This window comes from Ambystoma mexicanum, chromosome 6p, assembly GCF_040938575.1.
Source record: "Ambystoma mexicanum isolate Mex_15411 chromosome 6p, UKY_AmexF1_1, whole genome shotgun sequence".
In the NCBI taxonomy this organism is placed as follows: Eukaryota; Metazoa; Chordata; class Amphibia; order Caudata; family Ambystomatidae; genus Ambystoma; species Ambystoma mexicanum.
The window spans coordinates 1,533,925,761-1,533,948,687 of NC_090935.1; the positions used below are offsets into that span (position 1 = coordinate 1,533,925,761).

At 41.6% G+C, this 22,927-nt stretch overlaps 1 protein-coding gene across 9 annotated transcripts; it reads left to right on the top strand.

Annotated features, from left to right (window-relative positions):
• The first annotated feature begins 2,341 nt into the window (after nucleotides 1–2,341).
• LOC138510620 (uncharacterized) lies at nucleotides 2,342–21,123 on the top strand. 9 transcript variants are annotated; one of them, XR_011280428.1, is made up of 7 exons: nucleotides 2,342–2,449; nucleotides 4,545–4,626; nucleotides 4,749–4,923; nucleotides 14,659–14,725; nucleotides 15,288–19,888; nucleotides 20,308–20,374; nucleotides 20,487–21,123. XR_011280428.1 is itself a non-coding variant. In XM_069626402.1 (5 exons), exon 5 carries the CDS (start codon nucleotides 17,566–17,568, stop codon nucleotides 18,793–18,795), a length of 1,230 nt encoding a protein of 409 aa, XP_069482503.1. In that variant the 5' UTR covers nucleotides 2,342–2,449; nucleotides 4,545–4,626; nucleotides 4,749–4,923; nucleotides 14,659–14,725; nucleotides 14,838–17,565; the 3' UTR covers nucleotides 18,796–21,123. The 9 variants fall into 9 exon arrangements, 6 of the variants coding, with proteins under 6 accessions (XP_069482503.1, XP_069482502.1, XP_069482505.1 ...); XR_011280426.1 differs by having other exon boundaries at nucleotides 15,288–20,374; XR_011280427.1 differs by having other exon boundaries at nucleotides 20,308–21,123.
• The last annotated feature ends 1,804 nt before the right edge of the window (nucleotides 21,124–22,927 follow it).

A 22,927-nucleotide genomic window follows, 5' to 3' on the forward strand; every position in this document is an offset into this window, starting at 1 on the left:
CAAAAAAGTTTGAAGACACTGTTCTACACTATCAGCCAAAGATTGGTGGGACCTGATGGTTTTAGGCAACGAAGTAAGCCTGTTGCTAGCAATAACAAAGATGATGAAAGAAATTCTAATACTGAGCTAATAGACAAGAAACTTTGACCCTCTCATTTGATTATGCTCCACTACGCAAGAACCTTGTAGAAACTAGAAAGTGGACATTTAAAGTAACTAATGAATAATTTTAAAGGTGCAAAATGTGATTTTTGTTTTATAAAGGTTGATGTCTAAACCAATAAAAAAAATAAAAAAAATGTTTTAAGAATTGGGATATTTTGTAACAAGCCCCAGCTCTACTAAGAAACATATAAACCAACCACAAATTTTCTACGACACACCTAACTTGTTATGGTTAAATCCAAACATCCAACGTGACACGTTGCAGTGAACCGAGAAAGCGTCAATAACAGATAACCAGCAGACGGGCAATATGCAAGAGGATACATGTTGTGAAGATTACGAGTTTTGAATAGTTACACAAGACTTGCTTATTAGGCATACATCCAAGGCCGAAAGAGAGGACACATAACTAATGTGTTATATTTAGCTTGTACCCTGGCAAAATGCAGAAATGCCATGGCTTAGAAAAAACCTGCTAGACCGGAGTTTGGTTTTTGGGGGGAGGGTATGAAAAAGTAGTCGATGGCGGAGTCTAAAATATGGTATAGGTATGCACATATGGCGACAGATGATGTTAATAATAATATATTGGCTTTGAATGCACTGATCCAACCTCTGTTTTATCCATGTGGCAATATGACATGAACGTTCCAATATACCCCTTTGTAGTTATGGCAGTAGAGCTTATATACTCAGTTAATATGAGAGATTTGTCCTCATATATATATATGCTCAATATGTTTGATTATTTTTTGATCTGGAAGTACGTTTTACGGCATTATTTAGGTTTAACATTCTGGGCAAGATTATCAAAGAATTTAAATGCGCATAGCGCTGAGAAACTGTGCTTTTTAGCAGTGATTTCCATGTGGTCATTTTTTTGCAATGATCATAGTTAGCGCTCTTTTGAAGCACAGCATGGCCACAACGGAGATGCAATGATCAAAGAGGCGCTAAGTGCCTCTCTGATCATTGCCAAACCTAGCACCTCTTTGGTAATTTTGAGGGTAGCTGGCTTCCCTTAGAGCAAGATTATGGTTGGTGATAGCTCACCGTGAGCCGCAATACATTTGGCCAGGTCTGCTTTCTATACTGAATTACTGCACGCTAAAATGCATTTTTGAAGGGTATTAAACTTAACCTGAATATCCAGCCGGTCGTCATGGCAAAGTGTTTATTCAGCAGAGTGTGCATATTTCTCACGAGTCAAAAACCCTGAATGGTGCTTGAAGTTGAACCTATCCATATGTTGAACATTAATAAAAAAGAACAAGAAAACATTTCTATCCTATTTGCTCAACCCATTAGCGGTCTGTATAAACGGGCGTTTGTTGAAAGTGAAGTTCTTAACTTTAATAGCATTTCCTTAGCACTAATAGGCACTTTACTGGTTTACAATTGGGCTTCAGTTGTAGCACAGCAAAAAAAAGTTTACATAAGACAACATGCCAAGTGTGAGACTCAGTTCTGATTTTTCAGTTAGCAGCACTGCATTCTGGGGCCTGTAGTTAAGGTTCTGCCTTTCAAAGAGTTTCAAGCACCCAGGAAGGCAGAGTGCTGCTGAGCCTAAAACAAGGACTTGCTGAAGCAACATTTTTTTAAAGAGAACGAGCCGTAGATAGCACTCATAAAACATCAATGTAATAACAAAGGCAGGAGACAATGCGCCTCTTCTGTAGTGGTGGAACGTGTTACATCTTAATAGGACTCGATAATAGTGGAGAAGTGTAATTTAGCATGTGAATAAACAACTTTTGTGCCAAAACGTACTCAAACAACGCTACAGCCACACACCCCAAACAATAAATGTCTTCATGCAACAAAACAGCTGTGGCTACTGTGCATTGCTTTCTGATAATATGAAAGCAGCGCAAAAGGCACATACTGTGAACAAATATGCTGCTACACTTTGATAATCTGGCCCCAGGAATGTTCCTGGGAGGCGGGTCCTTAGTTCTAGTTCTTTTGTTTTTAATGTGATGATCCGCTCGGGCCTTTAACTTGGGCCCTGGGTTGATAACGATAACAGTCGAAGAGTATGTTAAGGCCATTAGCACCCCATGTTACGAAAGCGGTAACCCGGGTAGTTAAATGGTATTTTCATTCATTGAACGGACGCCGCGTATGCTTAGTTCAATGAAAGAAAATACTGTCTCAAGATGGCTGCCATGGATATGGAAGGCGGGGATGCATATGGAGCCCCTCTTCCATTTCCATGGCGTCCATGGATCGGGAGCGGAAGCGCAGCACCGGCAAGGGGGGCCGTCGCCACCCAAGAGAACAGGTAAGTGAACATAAATAAATAAAGATAAGTGAGGGTGGGGGAAAGATGGCTCTGCGGGCTAAGGAAGAAGCCTTCAGTTTCCATGGAACGTGGGCTGAGATTAGCCGTTTCAGCCCGCTATCCAAAGATCCTCATTGGCTGCTCCCCTCACCCCGAGTGTTAATGTATATTGCTGAATATTTCACATAATATGCAGTACCATATCAAAGATAAACAAAGATAACAACAGACACTTGCATCTATGAAATATTGCAGTTTTCATGGGGCTGCTCGTCCATAATGGGTTAGGGGGCGCAGACCCACTAGAGCCCTCAACTATCATGGAGGAGCCACGCCAGCCCAGGAGCCCTCCCTCCGCTGTTTGTTGCAGCTTGCAGAGCGCTCCTGGGCTGGCTTGTCCTGTCCAAGGAAAACACAGTTACACTTTGGCAATTAGCACCCTAGCCAGGCATGACGAATGGGCTATGCAATGCTGAGGGTGTTTTGCTTCCTCAGCCTTGCATTGCCCAATGAGGATGAAGGCTGGGGTACTGAATGTTTGTCTGTGCAAGGGGGCAAAGCATCATCAGTGCTCTGGCTCCAGCGTGCATGCACACGAACCAAGAAGCATGCTGCAGGGCTATGTGCACGTACAATGTTCTTTTTTTATGTATTGTGTGTGTGAATGAGTTTGTAATGTATGGGAACAGGTGTGAATGAGTGAGTGAATGCTCTGTGTGAATGTATTGTTTGACTGTGAATGAGCATGTGCGTTTCTGCTGGGCTGTGGAGCATGTGGGAGCACGTTAACAACACATTATTTTTACTGTGGATAAATAGAATCCTAGCAAAAAAAAATCATCATCCTTTCTTTTATCAACCACTAAACTGGCATTTTGGTCCATCCAGTCTAGCGATTTCTTAGAGAGGCATGACATTTTGTACTAGATATCTATGATAAAGCAAGCATGGTAACGGTTATTACGCAGCAAGACTGGCATTTTGGTCCATCCAGTCTAGCGATTTCTTAGAGCAGCATGACATTTTGTACTAGATATCTATGATAAAGCAAGCATGGTAACGGTTATTACGCAGCAAGACTGGTATTTTGGGGCAGCCAGTCTGGCCCTTTCTTACTGTGGTCTAACCTTTTTTTTCTTGGCGTCTATGACAAAACAAGCATGATATGTATTATTGTGGGTGGGACCAGACTGATATGCAAATGGGTATGTCTTCTTTGTAATTTTGTAAAACTTGGGGTTTCACCCTATGTAACCCAGCTTAATCCAGATGTGTACCCTTGCTCACTGTGCCTTAGAGAGGCTCAGCTTCAACTCACTGAGGAGGCCAAATAAGGCCAAACGCGGCCAAAACACATGTCTGGGGTTGCTGATGGTAGAGGAGAATTGCCTAGCAATTCGGTGCTGGACTGCCCTTGTGAGTCGGACCAGACTGATATGCAAATGGATATTTCTTCTCTCTGAAGGCTGCAAGGAGTTAAAACCTGATTGTAGACCCTCTTCAGTGGAAGACATTCTATAGAACAGGGTATTTGACCCATGTTCGTTCTCAGTAGAGGGGCTCCCACACTCCTTTATAAATGTGATATGTGTCATTATTTGGCTACAAAATACACTAGAGTACCTGGTCTTGATCATCCAGGCTATAATAATACTTCCATATGTTTACCGGAATCGTGTATAGACAGGCTGTTTCACCTGACGCCCACGTTCAGAATAGTGCTGTGTGTAGTGAAGCACTTGCACCTGCAGTAACTGGTAAGTGCTGTTGGCAGACTCGCATTTCCTTTCGCACACACCGTCCTTTGCAGCAGTGTGTAAAGACGCAAGATGACTATTGTCACTCGCGCTATAGCTGGGATGAAGCTGGAGACCTCTCCATTGTTCCTGCATTTGATACACAGGGAAAACACAGCCCACATTCATCTAAGTGGGCTCTTGGTGTCATATCATGGGCGGACTAGTTTTCAACCACAAATGCTTGCAATTAGGTAAGCCATTTGAGATTTATCCCCGAAATGGGATTCAACTGTGATTTTTTGTGGGTTTTAGCCCGCAGGCATTTACAACTCCTTCCCTTGTATCTTGTTCATTAGGTGGTCCTATTTTACAAGCGGGTCAGTCCCCAGAAGAGGGCTGATAAACAAGAGATGAACGCTTGAAGCACAACAACTATAGGTATGTATTATTGTTTTTTAATTAATTGATGTGAAAATGATGTGCAATTATGTATTCAATAGCAGCAAAAGAATAAAGACAGAGCACAACATTCTAATATAGTAAATACGTTTTTATTGTAGACAACCATGAATCCAAGATGATGTAAGGAGTGATGTGCATTTCTCAATCCATTCCCGTCCTGATGAAGGTTGGAGTACAATAGCGCTTTACCAAAGTGCTTACGAATACCGTCTGAAACACGTGTCGACTATAGACATGCAAAGAAATAGACAAACTATGAAAAAAGCTTTGGTTGTAAGAACATTTGAAAAATACACTGTTAGTCTTTAGGCCCAGTACACAGAAGGGGCCTTTGTATTTGATGTGATTGTACTCTGTTTTGTGTTTACAAGTGATTGTGTATGAACAGTATGATATGCATGTATTCATTTGTGTGAAGAGAGGTGTCCACATGGATTAAGGGTACCATTAAAAGTCTTTTTGGATAAATCTAAGGACCTGGAACTAAGCTCAAATTCAGGAAAGACAAAAGTAATCTTTTTTAACCCAGTTTTTAAGAAATTCTTTCCTTTGCCTGCAGATGTTGAAGGGGTGCCACTCGAACAGGTTAGCTTTTTCAACCACTTAGGAATCCAGTTCCATGAATCGGTCAGTTGATCAGCCCAGATAGACAAATCTAAAATCAATTTGGGAAAGCACTACAGTGAGACAAAATTATTTTTCATAAGTCATGGCAGCGGCTCAGTGAGGCCCGCACTGGAGCAATATAAGAAACAGTCAATAACAGCATCCATATATGGAGCTGAAATTTGGGGATGTGGCAATGCTAATAGCCTATCAATCTTGGAAAACAAATTCCTTAAGTAATTGTTGTCACTCCCCCAGAGTGTGCTGTCAGCACTAATGCATGTGGAATTGGGTGTACCAGTCCTAGGAGATGAAATAGGAGCTAAGCCAGTCTTTTATTGGCTTAGACTATGGTCCACCAAGGGGCTTGGCATTTATTGTGATTCCCTAAAGTATATGATGTCCCTGGAAGATGGCAAATGTTTGCCATGGGTTAAGCATGTAAAGAAATTGTACGTGCTCAATGAACTGAGAGTCTGGGAACACCCTGACACTATTGAGAAGGCCGATCTTCACAGGATCAAAAAGCAGTTTGTAGTAGATGTATTGATCTTTTGTTAGACAAGACCATTGGTCTAAAGTTAGGTCTAACATAGTTATCATACAAGAACTTGTTTGGCATCGAGAAGTATCTAGATGCGATCGACCCTCCTTTTGAAAGGTCTCTATACGTATGCTTCATGATGGGGCTGCTTTTACGAAAATGTGGTGTTCAGATGATACTAGAGTATGTCCTCTGTGTGGGGGTACTAACGAAGTTCTAGCTCTTCTTTTATTTGTATGTGTGTTATAGATAGCGTCACGAGAACGCTGCGTACCTGTTCGTCCGGTTGGGTTCCTTGGTGATGAGGCCAGGCTGTCAGATGATCCGTGGAGACGTGACTGATGGCGCGGGGAACCAGCCCAACACCAGCCCGAATGGAACCGGATTGTAGGTGAACCGGCTCCCAACGCCACGGGTTGGCTCACCCCTGATTTGCGTGGCATCAGGACAGTGCAAGCACTGACAGGGGGAGCCTCTGGGTAGAAGGTTCAAGGTCCACAGGAGGCAGTGTGATCCCGACGGATGCTGATGAGCATCAGGAGTCCAGAAGCAGAACAGTTCCTCCAGGAGCAACGACTAGGCAGCAAGAGGAGTTGGCTGGCAGGCGAGGAGAGCTACGAGAACCAGAAGGAGCAGTGGGAACTCTGAACCAGGATGGAGTCAGGGAGGACTGAGCCAGGCTGGCAGGTAAGGAATGTCAGGAACCAGAACCAAGGAGGGCCAACGGGAACCCAGAACCAGGATGGAAGCAGGAAGAAGGGAGCGAGGCAGAACAGGTAAGGAGTCAGGAGTGCCCCAGGCAGAACAAGGGCAGGAGGAAGACAACAGGAAAACGGGAAGGCAACACAAGGGGCAGCGAAGACACGATCCTTACAAACCGCGTTGAGAAGCGGTTTGGAAAAGGATCAGGGCTCCTTAAATAGGCCCACCAGCACCCGGGAGGCTTGCAACGCAAGCCGTGCCGCCTCCCAGGCATTGGATAACCCACAACGAGGCTTGAGCCGCAGGTCTCCCCGAATCGAGCATCCTGCACACCGCGCATGCGCGGAGAGCGGAGAGCGGACGCCCGCGTATGCGCAGAGCAGTGCGCACAGAAGACCCGGAAGCGCCCGAGACTCAGGACAGCCCCGGACCCCGAAGCCGAAAGCGGGGATACAACCTCCAGGACGGGGAGCGCCGTAGCGGGTAAGGAGACCCCAGGACAGGCGGCGTGACAATGTGACAAGTTGCCCCATCTAAGATGTGTCTATCTAAGACCAGTGCGGAAAGAAGCCGAGGTGTCCACAATTAGAATGCCCATGGACCTCTGTAGAAGCACAGTACAATTTAATGGGGTTTATGCGACAGCTAGATTTTTTCATAGGACTTGGTTGAGCAGAAGGAAACTACTAAAGCAGGCAAATAATTGCTCAAATTGATTGATGAATTATTGATTTGCTGATGATATGAATTTAATAATGATTTAATAATGATTAGCCCGCTACTCATGCTTTTTCATTTTTATGACAATATTGTTAAATTCGACCGGATTTTTTTTTATTCACTATTTTAATAATCCCATTTTGTATTTTGATAATGTAATAGTTGATTTATGTAATGTGTTTGTGTTTTATGGTGAATTCCGAATAAAAGAATTATGATGATGATGAAGAAGATGATGATGATGATGAGAATGCATTAGGAAATGCTCCTGTGCATTGTTGGTGACTTGCAAGCATTGCATTTCTGGATTTTTACCCAGTTTTTCATAGAAAGTGTTCTGGATAAGGTACAATTTCAACCCAGTATTTCAAAAAATCCCAGGGGCTGGAAACCACCTCAAAAACCTTTGGTTGGTTTGGGATTACTCGCTACCCTGGCATATTTTTCCAAAATATTTATGCCCTCCCAAATAAAAGAATTCATCAACCACCACAAAATTCACTGCTGTCATGATTAAAGTTGATACATAGTACATCTAGAGTATGGCCAAAAAATGTAACTAAAGAATGATGTTACTTGTGAAGTACCGTTGCTTATTACTGCATAAAATTCCCATATGCTTTGTAGTACACCAGTCATAAAGTTCAAATGAACTGTACATAAATTAGGCGCAATAAATCTATGAAGTCAACGGTGGAGAATTTTTTTTTAGGAAAGAACACATAACATTTTGTCATCTAGATTCCAGATATTGCCGCTTGTCCCACTGCTGCTCTTGAGGGTGTTAAAGTATGACATTTGAGTGAAAGTAAGGCATGCTTTTATGGGACAATGTATTTGAAGAGAATGAATAAAATGGTGGGCCTTACGCCTTCTTTAAATATTTCTTCCTCTTTCTGATGTCATCAATATGTTTAAGGCTGTGTTGTAGAGGAATGCCAATCGTGAGAAATTCAAGCTTAAACAGTAAAAAAAGGTATAATGTTTTTAAAGTGCAGCATGCTATTTAAGGTTTTTATTTAATTGGATTTACATGATATGGAGTTTGATCAATAACTGAGTGACATTGGTATGCATCCAGCGTCAGACTGGGGCATTGAAATGGCTTGTGCACTAATTAAAAAGTGGCCCACAGTCACAAATGCCAATTAATTCATTTTATGACAGGCTATTTGAGTACTAAACGAGTGGGAGGGCGGTACGTTTGATCAAATGTGTTGCAAATTGTGCATTTTAAAGTCTGTTTGTTCAGTAACACTGGTCAAAACTGGCAGCTGCCAATTGAAGAAACTCCTTAAGCTGGGCCAGTTTGACTTAAAAATTGCTCCACACTAGCAAGTTGGTCCTGCAATACGGACATTGCCCTATAGGCCAGACGAAGCCTATAAACTACAGTTTATTGACCTTAAAATAATAGATTTACTGTAAATCCTCTGATGTGTGTGTGTTTGTGTTTGTGTTTGTGTGCGCGTGCGCGTGCGTGTGCGTGTGCGTGTGCGTGTGCGTGTGTGTGTGTGTGTCTGACTGGGGCTGTCATGACCAGACTCTGGAATTCTAGCCCAGTAATCAAATGTTCAGTCATATTTATTTTAGCTTACATTTTTCATTTTAAATACTCATGATTTAAGGATTCATTAATTTATCAATTATTTTACATTAACATTTGTTTTTGGATTATTTGTTTTGTAATGCATCAGCATATCATGGTAGGCCACTTACCGGCAGAAGCATTTTGTTGGTTGAATTATAACTGATGCAACACATTTATGAGCAAAGTAGATTATAGACGATTTTCGTAAACAAAGGTTTCACTTTCAATGGCAAGTGTTTTCTGTGTCTATTATAATAAGAAATGTTGACAATAATGAGACAATAAAACTACTCAACACCCAGAGACCTCTTTTCCACATGCACCACAACTCACATGTACTACACACCCAGAAGGCTGCCTGACTGCTATTCAGGTGGCTGCCTTCATGACCACCAATCTGGTTACAGGGCAGCCAGAGGCACAGAAACTGCTCTCCTGAATGCCCGTGAAGATCTTCTCTCTAACTTGGACTCTAACACTCCCTCTGTCATGATCCTTCTCGATCTTTCCTCTGCTTTTGACACAGTCAACCAATCCATCCTCATAAACCGTCTCCATGATACCCTTGGCATCATGCATAGTGCGCTGGTGTGGCTGACCTCCTCCGTCTCTAATAGACCCTTCCAAGTGCAAATGGGTCCTTTTCTCTCCTCCACCTCACTCTCTACATGTGGTGTCCCTCAGGGCTCTATCCTATCGCCATGGCTCTTCAACATCTTCCTGGCTCCTCTGGCCCACCTGATCTCCACTTTCACACCTCATTTCCAGTGTTATGCAGACGGGCTGCCTTCCACTACCTCCATCTCTTCCTCCTCCGTCATACCTGACTACCTGACTGCTATTCAGGCATGGTGCTCTGCCAATGATCTCTGGCTTAGTGCCAGTATGAAAGAGATCCTTCTAATTGGGACACCTGCTCCTATTTTCCCGCCCACTCTATGGCCAGACCCCTTGGGTCCCCTCCCCTCACACACTTGTTGGGCAAAAAACATTGGGATCATCTTTGACTCCTCTCCCTCTTTCTCTACACACATCACAGACCTTGCCAAAAAGGCCAGTTTTCAGCTTCATCTCCTCCTTTTACCTTTTCCTCACCTTCCCCTGGAAGCTCAGTGTCTCCAGAACCCTGGTTCTCTCTAGGTTTGACTACTGCAATAGCCTACTTAACCTGCCTCTGTCCTCCCTTTGCCCCCTCCAACTTATCCAGAATACGACTGTGAGACCTATCCTTGGCCTCAAGCCCAGGGACCGCATCTATCTAGCATCTATCCAGCCCTAAAATCTCTCCACTGGCTCCTGGTGACTGCAAGGATCAAATTCAAGACCCTTTGAATCATTGAAAAGGCTGTCTGGGGACTGGGACCTCTGTACATTCAGGTTTCTCTCTCAAAATACCTCCCGACCAGAGTCCTTTGGTCTTCTGGCCCCAACTCTCTGCAGGTCAAATGTTTCTCCAAGCAGAGAGTGGGCAGTACATCCCTTTCCTCGGCTGGCATCTCGCTCTGGAACAGCCTCCCTTCCCCCCTAAGACTTGAGCCAGATCTTCTTAAATTCCAGAAACTTCTCAAGACTTTCCTTTTCTCCTTTTTCTTCCCTCTCCCCCAACCGTGCAAAAATCTCCATCTGCCGCTGCGACTGGGGCTGGTCCCTGAGAGTCATACAGGGCCAGGCCACCCCCACCAGTCCTTCCCAGCATCCTTTGCCAGCACTTGCCCTTGGGCACCCTTACCTGAACTATTCCATGGCACTCTTCCTCCCCTTGCCCTCTTTCCCCTGGCCGTTGCCGCCTTGGCCTGTAACTGATTTTATGGTATGGCACACTCCAGCTAGGGACTTCTTCCACTGACCACGTGGCGCACAATAAAAACGCCTTTTTACTTTTTATTATTTGAACCCTGGATTCTTTTTTTAAAGGGGCACCCAACCCGTCTCACACCCACCTTAACAAATACCCTGTGTCGCAGTGAACCATGAACCAGGCCGTTGTGTAACAAAGAAATATTTATTTATTTTTAAAATTCAAATGAAAATCAGAGCAAAACAAAATTTTAGGGCAGCAATCACTGGTGTGGTGAGAACATGAATGCTAAATTTGATAATACTGTTAATTCAGCTTTCTAAAATCATCTACATGAACCTCAACACTCCCCCAAACACCTGCTAACTATCTGTGTGGATAGAAAGCAGTGGCAAGGAGTCAGCAAGAAGAGGGAAAAATCAGTTTTTCGATTCGACCCACCACTCCAGAATGGGAGGTCAAAGAAGAAAATTAAAACATTCAAAATGAGCAAATTAGCACACTCGGATTTCACTGGTTACTTAGAGGTCAGTTTACATTTGCGGTTGGATAAATAGGATGGAAATCCATGTGGCTGCACTAAAGAGACAAGGAAGCTTACAGGATACTGAGCAGGCAGGGTACTAAAGCAACATGAACACAGGCTAGAATACCGATTTTGGGAGGAAAACAATGCAACAAAAATCACATGCAGCAGAATTGCAATTTCTTATTTCACACAGGCTTTAAATTGCTAAACAGCTAAGAAAATGGGCTAAGCAGGCAAAATCGGAAATCGATTTTTGGGATAAAAATTTTTATACTGTGATTGTCAGTGAATAAAACCACCTGGCCTACATTTTTCAATGCATCAAAATAAGTGAGGCAGACATGTGATGTCATCAGTGATGTCATCAATGATATTTGTGATGTCATGTTTGATGTCCTGGGTGTTAGTCTTAGCAATGCACGTAGATGGTGCGAGTTATGGTTGCTAAGCTTAACATAATGGGGGAATGTGCAGTGTTGTTTGGTGTCACTGTGAAGTATAACATCCCTTTAACAAAGTATTTTACCGAAAGTACATAATTATATATGGCAGGGGCCAAAAAACAAAGGGGCTAAACATGTAATGCCGTCAGTGATGCCATCAGTGACATTTGAGATGACATCTTTCATGTTCTGGGTGTTAGTGTTAGCAGTGCACAGTGGTGATGGCAAGTAAGGAGGATCAGTCTGCCATAACTGGCGAATTTCAGGGGGTTTTCGTTTTTAATGTGAAGCATAAAGGGGAGGGCGAACATTTTTTTGTAGTGAAGTGCACAGGTTTTTGGTAGGGTAACTTAACCATAACGTCCCCTCAACAAAGTTTTTTTGTAGTGAATTTTACAGGTTTTTGGGAGGGCAACGTAATCATAACGTCCATGTAGCAAAGTTTTTTTAACTGAATGCCATAGGTTTTTAGTAGTGTAAATGCATCATAATAGTACTCTAACAACAATTTTGATTCAACAAAGGTAGCAGGCGCCCCTCTCTCGGAAGAACAAGGCATAATAACCTGTTCAGTGGTTGTTAACCACATTGAGAGTTCGCAGCCATCTGCCTTTTGCTCACTATACCTTTCACAGATGGGAAATATCCCTTTGCATATCAGTCTTTGTCCCGCCCACATGGGCATTCCAGCACCGAAATGCTATGGCAATTCCTCTCTGAACAAGAGTACCTACAGCAACCCCATACACGTGTTTCAGCCTTGTTGGGCATCATCAGTGAGGTGAAGCTGAGCCTCTCTAAGCACAGTGAGCAGGGAGTCCACGTCTGGTTGCCCCCAGGTAACCTAGGGTGACCAACCCCAAGTTCCTTCAAAAAATTCAACAAAGGTAGCAGGCGCCCCTCTCTCGGAAGAACAGGGCATGATAACCTGTTCAGTGGTTGTTAACCACCTTGAGAGTTCGCAGCCATCTGCTTTTTGCTCACTATACCTTTCACAGATGGGAAATATCCATTTGCATATCAGTCTTTGTCCTGCCCACATGGGCAGTCCTGCACCGAAATGCTATGGCAATTCCTCTCTGAACAAGAGTACCTACAGCAACCCCATACACGTGTTTCAGCCTTGTCGGGCATCATCAGTGAGGTGAAGCTGAGCCTCTCTAAGCACAGTGAGCAGGGAGTCCACGTCTGGTTGCCCCCAGGTAACCTAGGGTGACCAACCCCAAGTTCCTTCAAAAAATTCAACAAAGGTAGCAGGGCAACGTAAGGTTTTTGGGAGGGCAACGTAATCATAACGTCCCTGTAGCAAAGTTTTTTTTAACTGAATGCCATAGGTTTTTAGTAGTGTAAATGCATCATAATAGTACTCTAACAAAATGTTGGACTACACTTATCAGAGTTCTAATAGTAACACATAAGCATAGTACTGTAAAGGAACATTTGAAGCAACTGCCCACCTTCCGATGAAATGGACATTATCCTATGCTGCCGCACCGCATGGGGGCGTGTTCGAAAATTCATACACACTTCACAATGACATGTGTAACTGGTTGATAGTGGGAAAGTACATTGGGTATTCTGGTTGGAACTTGCAATCGCAAATTTTCCGGCACAGAATTCCACAATGCAAGTGTTGAACACAATATAAGCACGAGTGCATACCAATGTATCTGGATCATTAAACCCCATTCCCCTCCAAAGAGTGCGGAATGAATGCCATTAGCAATCGAGATTTTGCAGCAGTAATGCGTGGTACCAAAAAAGGGGATTTTTTGTCGTCTGAAGAAAACAAATCCTTTGTCAAGATGGCCACCATAGAAAGGGAAAACGGGTGTAGGATAGAAAGCCTTCTTCGCTTTCCATTGCAGGCTGCAGAAAGTAAAAATGAAACGGTGTACCCGTAATGGGAGCCCCACATTTGTGTTCCTTGACATATTTGTGGTTATGAGCAAGATCTTTAGCACAAAGGCAGTGTCTGGTGGACATGGCGACCTGAATGCCATGTTTTGTCCCTTCCAGTAAAGACCAGTAGCCACATCCCCGACATTGTGGCCCCCCCTCAGAGACGGAAGCTGTACTGTTGATTTGTTATGTACATGATGACACTTGTTAAAATTGAGAACACAATCACATGTACAACACAAAGCTTTTCGGTCGTTGTCAATGACCTTTACATACATGTGTTGTACATGTAGTAATTTTTTTTCTGTAAAAAGGAGTGTATAAAACGCAAAGGAGTACTGTACTTACGTTAACATAAAATGCCAAACAAAATGTGTGATGTGAAGCATAATGACGTCAGAAATACTGGCAGCAACGCCATTACCACTCGCCTTTCGACATATAATTTCGTAAGTGGAACAAGTCAAAAGGTGTGCAGATATGTGTTTTGGGAGGGTGTAACCATGTATTCTTTCACAAACATTTCTGGCCATAGGGCATCTGTGTGACAGAAATTGGCCTGATGGCGACAGAAAATGGCCAGATGGCACTAAAGCATATGAGAGGGGCCTGACCCTCCCGCAGCCAATGCAAGTGGTGCGCAGTACCTTTCGCAATAATGTTCCTTGGCTGCTTTAACAAATGCGTCCATATGGATGTACGTGTCGTGATGTAGCACCTATAAAAGAACACATTACGTCCATAAGCACCAAGGAGCGCATGAGAAGGTCAGCCCAGTGTGCTTTATCCTTTTGACTTTTGTTCTACTGTCCCAATGTTATCGGTCTTTGCCGGTCCGGTGCATTTTTGTTTCGCAGTGTTAGGTTTAAATATTTGTACAACTATGGCAAACAATCCAATTGGTTCCATTGATAACGTTGACACCAACCCACAGACATAGACCTCCACTTTTTTAAATAAGTTTAATAAGAGAGCTAACACCACCAGCAACTCTTTATGTATTTTTTGTGGTTTTGACAAAACATTGCGGATTGGTGAACCACATAAAACCTAGAAGCATTTTGTTTCCCATTTTAAAATCTACATCCAAAAAAAGCTGTTTTCCAAGGCAAATAAAATCTAGTCAGTCCTTGCCATTTTTACTAAGCGTCCTGTTGCCTTACTTTCTTTTAGAGAGAAAACATCCTACTCAAGCAGATCGTGTGATTACCCCTGCTACTACTTATAAGTCGGCAGTCAGGTAAGCCTTTTATCTGCAAATAGATATAAAGGGTATACAAACCACTATTACCAGTGTTTGTTCTGAAGGCATCCAACTTATTTGGTCTGTTGTTTCCCCTTCCATTCCTTAGGTCGTTACTTCACAACTAAAGAAGTCGCCCCTAATTAACTGCTCTCCTCAGTTTTGCATCAAGCGTCACAAAATGTATACGCCATCTTTCTAGTTATTGACATGTTACCCGATGTTTGTAACATCACCCCCTAAAGAATTTCCAGTTACTTATCCTATCTAAGGTCAATGAGAATGAAACATGTCGGGCTAATGTTTTCTTTGTGAGAATGCTATCACAAGTCTAATAAGGCATTTATAGCTGTTACGTACTTAGAACTATAGTAAATGTCTCAACATTACAATAGAGATTTTAAGATTTGACATCAAGGGTGTGTTTCATCTTACATGTTATTGTTGCATTTTTTTCATGTCACATGGTTATTTTCTGGTATACATTGATTAGTTTTGTCCTGTAATTCTAACAGTTACTTTCTTGTCTATGGTAATTGGTTTTCTGTTTTTCTTCTAGGTCCTATTCTAGGTCCGGTTCTCTAGAGCACACTTGGTTTACAAAACTGTATTACTGTTTTTGTCTAATGGTTGTTGTCTAGCATATTAGAAGGTGTGACGGGTGTTATACCGTCCTCTTTTACTATTTTTATTAAACGGTTTTTTAATACAAATGTAAGAATAAAATGAAAAAGAGATACATATATTTTTTCAATCATGACTGTAGTGTCATTTGTTGCAATCGAGGAGCACAGTTCTTAATGTCTCCCCATAGATGAATCTAGATCTCAAAGGGTGAGCCTCTGAGAGGAGTTAAGAGTATTTTTTGGTAATTTAAACATTTTGTATAGGGCACTGTCTTAAGCCTCTCTCCCCTGTTTAAAAAAAAACCCTAGTCCTCTGTAAGTTTTTCAGTCTTCAGCGCGGTATTCCCGCAGGACTTTACTGTAAGCCCCTTTTAGCGGACCGGATGGTCTAGCTGAGTGGAGTTTTCATCTTTTGGAGGAGTGCGTCATACAGGACCTTTTTAATGGTAAATTGGGATCACAGTGCTAATAGCAGTTAACTAGTTGCTTTCTTATAACATGCAATTTTATAACCATTAAGAACTTTTCTAGTCTGGGTTGGAGTAGTATTCAGTTAGCGACCCCATTCCATATCTGAACGCGGTGCAGTAGTTTCTGCACCAGTCTGAAGAACATGAGTGTCGAGAAAGTAATCAGTTCTGATGATAAGTACATCGAAGAACTCCTGGCTAGAGCCTCCATTTTTTCAGAGGAAGGAGAAGGTTCACTAATTTCAAATTTGAGTAATTGGGATGAACTCTTACAGCTTAAAAAGCGCCTCATTAGGACAGAGCTGCATGGTTTTATCATGATAGAATATCTAAGAGCAGGCACCCTCCCTCAAGGACTGATTGTCCATAACGAGCCTCGGCTGTTTTTGGACAACAAAGAGTTTGTGATAAAATGGAGCTATATTGCTAATAAATGTGGGAGGGACTGGCTTGTTCTCATTATAGACACAGCCAACGAGATGTCCATAAAAATATCGAAGGATCTCTCACAGATGGAAGCTGAAATAAAGAAATTGTTCGCTTTAGAAACCTTTAAACGAAGACTAGAAGAGATTATGAAAGAAATGGTAGATTTCAAAGAATTTACCACAAAAGAAAGAATTAAGAGAATGAAAAAAGATCTCACAGAATTCTCACATGAGAAAGTGTTTAAATACACCCAAGAAGGGTACGACCCTTCAAAAAACCAAACAGTGCAATTCCAAAAGCAACAGAAGGTGCACTTTGGGAACACTTCTTTCTCATTTGGATCCTCTGGAGAGGATAGTTTCTCAAATTTTCGAGCCCAGAAAAAAAGTAGTCGCCCGGCAAGACAACAAGGTAGAGGCAGACGGAATAACAGTCGAGGGCAGAACCATAACAGATCTTCTAGAGGTCGACAAGGACCACCACCTCAAAGACAGCATTTTTTAGAGGAAGACACGCACAACGAGGATTGGGATTATGCACCTCGCCAATTAAGGAGCACCAGGGGTTACTAGTGAATCTGTCTAATTACACTCCAACTATGACAGAAGAAAAACTGTTGAACAAAGGCCTAGGGTTTGTGCCAACCAAAAGCTACAGTGGCTTTAGAATGAGAACCGAGATTCACCAACTTTTTCGCAAAATACATCTGAAACAGTTCTTTATAGATAAGAGCTATTAGGGTGAAAATAACGCTAGTGGCCTAAAAAATCCCTCAGATTTTTATCCACCTTTCTCGAGCTTTACACCTGAAGCAATAGTGTTAAAAACAAGGGTTCTATCTGAACTGAAACTACTTGAAAAGAAGAATATCAACACCCACTTCTTTCAAAATTTAACACGGGACGAACGAAAAGCCTTGCAACAACTAAAAAATAATGAACAAATCATTATTAGAAAGGCTGATAAAGGAGGGGCAATTGTGCTACTCAACCATGACTTTTACATCTCAGAATGCACAAGACAGTTAGATGATACATCATTTTACAAGAAAATCCAGGAAGATCCGACACCCCGCTTAAAACTCACAATTGAAGAAAAAACAAGGAAAGCTCTGGAAAGAGGTTGGATCTGCAAACAGGAGCATGACTTTCTTATAGCAACAAAACCGTCTATACCAAAATTTTACATCTTGCCAAAGATCCACAAATCATTACTTAACCCTCCAGGCCGTCCAATTGTGTCCGGGGTAGGTTCATTGTTAGAACCGCTTTCAAAATTTGCGGACAAATACCTAAAACCGTATGCACTTGAGATGTATTCATATATACAGGATACTACAGAAGTTATAACTTTAATCGAGAACTATTCTTTCAATAACAAGCAGCAGATACTAGTAAGTCTCGATATAGTGTCCTTATATACGTGCATCCCACAAGACCTCACTCTTGAAGTTTTGGAAGAAGTGCTCCTTGAGAAAAGAACAGAAGGAGAATGTCCAAACAGCTTTATACTTTGGTGTGCGGCAATGTCCCTAAAAGAGAACTTTTTCAGTTTTAATCAACAACTTTTCCAACAAGTGCACGGAACAGCGATGGGCTCATCGGTAGCACCTTCTGCAGCCAACCTGTTTGTTAAATCATTTGAAAAGAGTGTTATCTATGACCCCTCCAATCCTTTTCTTAACCATCTTCATCTATGGAGACGTTACATAGATGGCATCCTAATCATCTGGGATGGCGATGCAGTTATGTTTGAAGACTTTAAGGAATGGCTCAATGGACAGAACCCGTTTCTAAAATTTACGGCAACTACCAGCACAACTGCTATCAACTTCCTTGATATTACGATTTGGACAGACAACAGTGATAACACACTTAAAGTGAAACCGTATCACAAACCAACTGATCGGAATTCACTTTTACAGTATGACAGTTGCCACCCTAGCCATATCAGGAAGAATTTACCTGTAGGCCAATTTTTACGGCTTAAGAGAAATAGCTCAAGTACTGCAACCTTCGAAGAAGAAGCAACAACTTTAAGCTGTAAATTGCGCAGAAGAGGCTACCCGAACAAGATCGCAAGGAGAGCTCATAAACGAGCAAAGAACAATAACAGAGAAGCCCTCCTAGAATATCACAACATATCACTAGATAATGACCAAATCGTATTTGTAAGTACTTTTAATACACTTTCAAATAAAGTAAACGCTATTATTAAGCGTAATTGGCATATTCTAGATGCTGGCGAGTGTCCTATTAAAAAAACACTTTGTGCGTTTAAAAGAGGCCCAAATATAAAAGACCTGGTCACTAGAAATGACATTTCAGTTCAATCACCCCAGTCGACCTTGACTGAGTCCTGGGGCTTGCCCAATCCCATCGGACATACTCCTTGTGGACACTGCAGTTGCTGCTCGAGTACTAAGCGCACAAAGGAGATTGACTTAGGTTTGAGAAAACCTTGGCAGCAAAGACAGTTTACCAACTGTAACTCTCAGATGGTAGTCTATGTGATTTGGAGCCTAAAATGTATATTGGAATGACAGAACGCAAAATAAAAACAAGGATTACAGAACATAAAAGTTGTATCCGAAATAAGAACACAACAGCCCCATGGTGGGTCATTTTTTGTCCATGAATCACACTCCAGAGTCATTTACATGGAGTGTTCTGTCACAGATGCATCATAAATAAAAATACAATGGCTAACAAAAGAAAGTTATTCGATACAGAACAAAGAGTGATTTATCTCTGTAATTCTGTAGAGACAGGTCTCAATGAATCCATCGATTGGGACAGATTGTGATAGTGATAGGACAGCTAGTATATTGCCCTGCTATTTTCCTTTGCGGCAGGTCCCTCAAAGATGTTCTACCTATATAATATCAGATTGAGTCTTGTCTCATAAAATATATTTGAAAGCAATGTCCAGTTCCTGTTTTGTTGTCATCGCTTGTTTTTAGCATGTGTTTTCTCGACATATATACAGGACACATATAAGAGTAGATAAGCTTCCAACTGGGAATTGTAAGTTTTATGAAATACGTTGCATCATTTTAATAAGTCGCATCCAAACCGAGGCGGGCCTTCGAAATTAAGAAATAAATAATCTCATACTGGCAATAGCAAGACATTCCGTTGTTTGTTTTGCTGCACGGAGAGTATTACAACAAGAACATAAGCAACATGTTTTCCCTTCTAAAATGGCCCCCAGAATACACATACACGGGTGTTAGAGTTCCACGCCTTTTTTAGTTTCTATGCTCCAGTCGTATGAGTATTAGAAGCGTCGCAGCAAAATACAGTCACGTGGTCTTGCTGCAGACACACGACTGAGGAGAGATCGGGAGAACAATCACATCCAGTGTTAATATCACACTGTAAGTAAAGAAGTTGTCATTATCAAAGTTAACATGTCGTTCAGAGTGACCCCCTAACTGTTATGTTGGAAACCGTACCATTTTACATCCGGGTTGGTCTGACCCCGCGTTTCGCGGTTTTGTCTTTGCCACTAGGCGGAACAAGGAACGTGCAAGCTTCCATAAAAGCACTTCTCCGCAGACGCTGCGGTAACCGCGGCTATTCTAACAACTCGCATTTCGAGTGCAAAATAAGCACCAAGGAGCGCATGAAAAGGTCAGCCCAGTGTGCTTTATCCTTTTGACTTTTGTTCTACTGTCCCAATGTTATCGGTCTTTGCCGGTCCGATGCATTTTTGTTTCGCAGTGTTAGGTTTAAATATTTGTACAACTATGGCAAACAATCCAATTGTTTTTTCCTTTTGGTTCCATTGATAACGTTGACACCAACCCAAAGACATAGACCTCCACTTTTTTAAATAAGTTTAATAAGAGAGCTAACACCACCAGCAACTCTTTATGTATTTTTTGTGGTTTTGACAAAACATTGCGGATTGGTGAACCACATAAAACCTAGAAGCATTTTGTTTCCCATTTTAAAATCTACATCCAAAAAAAGCTGTTTTCCAAGGCTAATAAAATCTAGTCAGTCCTTGCCATTTTTACTAAGCGCCCTGTTGCCTTACTTTTTTTTAGAGAGAAAACATCCTACTCAAGCAGATCGTGTGATTACCCCTGCTACTACTTATAAGTCGGCAGTCAGGTAAGCCTTTTATCTGCAAATAGATATAAAGGGCATACAAACCACTATTACCAGTGTTTGTTCTGAAGGCATCCAATTTATTTGGTCTGTTGTTTCCCCTTCCATTCCTTAGGTCGTTACTTCACAACTAAAGAAGTCACTCCTAATGAACTGCTCTCCTCGGTTTTGCATCAAGCGTCACAAAATGTATACGCCATCTTTCTAGTTATTGACATGTTACCCAATGTTTGTAACATCACCCCCTGAAGAATTTCCTGTTACTTATCCTATCTAAGGTCAATGGGAATGAAACATGTCGGGCTAATGTTTTCTTTGTGAGAATGCTATCACAAGTCTAATAAGGCATTTATAGCTGTTACGCACTTAGAACTATAGTAAATGTCTCAACATTACAATAGAGATTTTAAGATTTGACATCAAGGGTGTGTTTCATCTTACATGTTATTGTTGCATTTTTTTCATGTCACATGGTTGTTTTCTGTTATACATTGATTAGTTATGTCCTGTAATTCTAACAGTTACTTTCTTGTCTATGGTAATTGGTTTTCTGTTTTTCTTCTAGGTCCTATTCTAGGACCGGTTCTCTAGAACACACTTGGTTTACAAACCTGTTTTACTGTTTTTGTCTAATGGTTGTTGTCTAGCATATTAGAAGGTGTGACGGTGTTATACCGTCCTCTTTTACTATTTTTATTAAATGGTTTTTTAATACAAATGTAAGAATAAAATAAAAAAAAGAGATACATATATTTTTTCAATCATTACTGTAGTGTCATTTGTTGCAATCGAGGAGCACAGTTCTTAATGTCTCCCCATAGATGAATCTAGATCTCAAAGGGTGAGCCTCTTAGAGGAGTTAATCGAGGAGCACAGTTCTTAATGTCTCCCCATAGATGAATCTAGATCTCAAAGGGTGAGCCTCTTAGAGGAGTTAAGACTATTTTTGGTAATTTAAACATTTTGTATAGAGCACTGTCTTAAGTCTCTCTCCCCTGTTTTCAAAAAAACCCTAGTCCTCTGTAAGTTTTTCAGCACATTACGTCCTGCAACATAGCATACCACATTGTGAAAACAGAGAGTAAATTTCTAAAGAAAACACGAACATGTAAGAATTAGTACATACGTTTTATTTCACAATACACTGAACGAAATCATCGCCCTATGCAATTAGTAAAGTTGTTTGGTTTCACAATGACCCGTGCAAAATGATCGCCTTATTCAAATTTCCATAGAAGTGGAAAGGTTGTCTCTTTGTGTGACAATGAAAATTTGAAAGGCCACGTTGTTTTTTCACACACAGAAAGTAAGCATTGCCGCCAAAGTAGTCGTTTGGCTCCCACATTGATGTGCAAGACTACGTCAACCATTCTGATCTACACCAGCGGAAAGGATGGAATGTTACTTCTTATGACAACAGAAGCGTATGGACACAGAGGGCCGACACGATCATCCCAGTGAATTATGACGCTCAGACAACCGGAGATAAACAATTGCAGTTGACGGTTGAAAAATCCATCACTCGGTAGCTGTAATCTGTGACAATGACAATAGGGAAGGAAATATCTGATAAGGGAAATGGGAAAAAAAGATGTATGAATACGCAACCTTTGGATAAACCAAAGTTATGACACATAACATTTTTAGTGAACATTTTATTCAATAGAGCGAAATGCAGTGGGACCCTATGTAAGGCGACAATGTGCAATGTCCATAATGGGATTAAAAAATGGAACGGCACTGAAAGCTGGAATGTCGGTATTAATAATAACATTTTTGTTTGGAGGTAGCAGGGCGGTGGAATGGCAAACAAAACGTGTATCACCATGCAACCTTTCTACAAAACAAAATTGTAACACATACTTTTTTAATTAAATATTATCATAATTTGGGGAAATGTAGTGGTATCCTACAAACGGCGACATGGTGCAATGTCGATAATGGGGAAAAACATGGCACCGGAACATTAATCTTGTAAATCATTAGGGAATTTTTTTTTATGTGGTCAAAGTGAAGAAATAACGTCAATGTGGTATATAGTCAGCAGAAATACACTTACATGATTTGGACGGCCTCCATTGCGTGCGCTGCAGGCAGACAGTATTGTATGGGGATCAGTGGCTCTCCGGGAACTAATTTTGCATGGTCGGAGTAAATGTTTTTGAAGCATAACCTTATCAAGCGATGTGTTTTTCAAACTGTTACTCCCTACATTCTTTCTACTCTTTCCCTGTTCGTCAAGGTTAAAAAACAAGGGACCCTTATGGGTGTCGACAAATATGCGGCCGTACTGAGCTCGTATTGAAAACAGAAAACGCAGTGGCCTTCACTCTGAATGCAAATACATTCTCATTTTGCAACAACATATTAGCGGCTATTCATGAGAACCGCTAATCTTCTACACGTGCAGAAGGGCTGTGTGCACGAAATAGTGCAGATGGCAGTCTCAGATTTCAAACAGTAGGATGCCAGCCTGACTGCAGTAATGATGTGTAAGTGTTGTAAAATGAACGCAGTAAGTTCATTTCATACAATGAGTAGGAAATCGCACCGTAC

Bases quoted from the DNA above. Each gene is read 5' to 3' on its own strand.
- LOC138510620 (XM_069626402.1), top strand. From the start codon at position 17,566: ATGTATTCATATATACAGGATACTACAGAAGTTATAACTTTAATCGAG.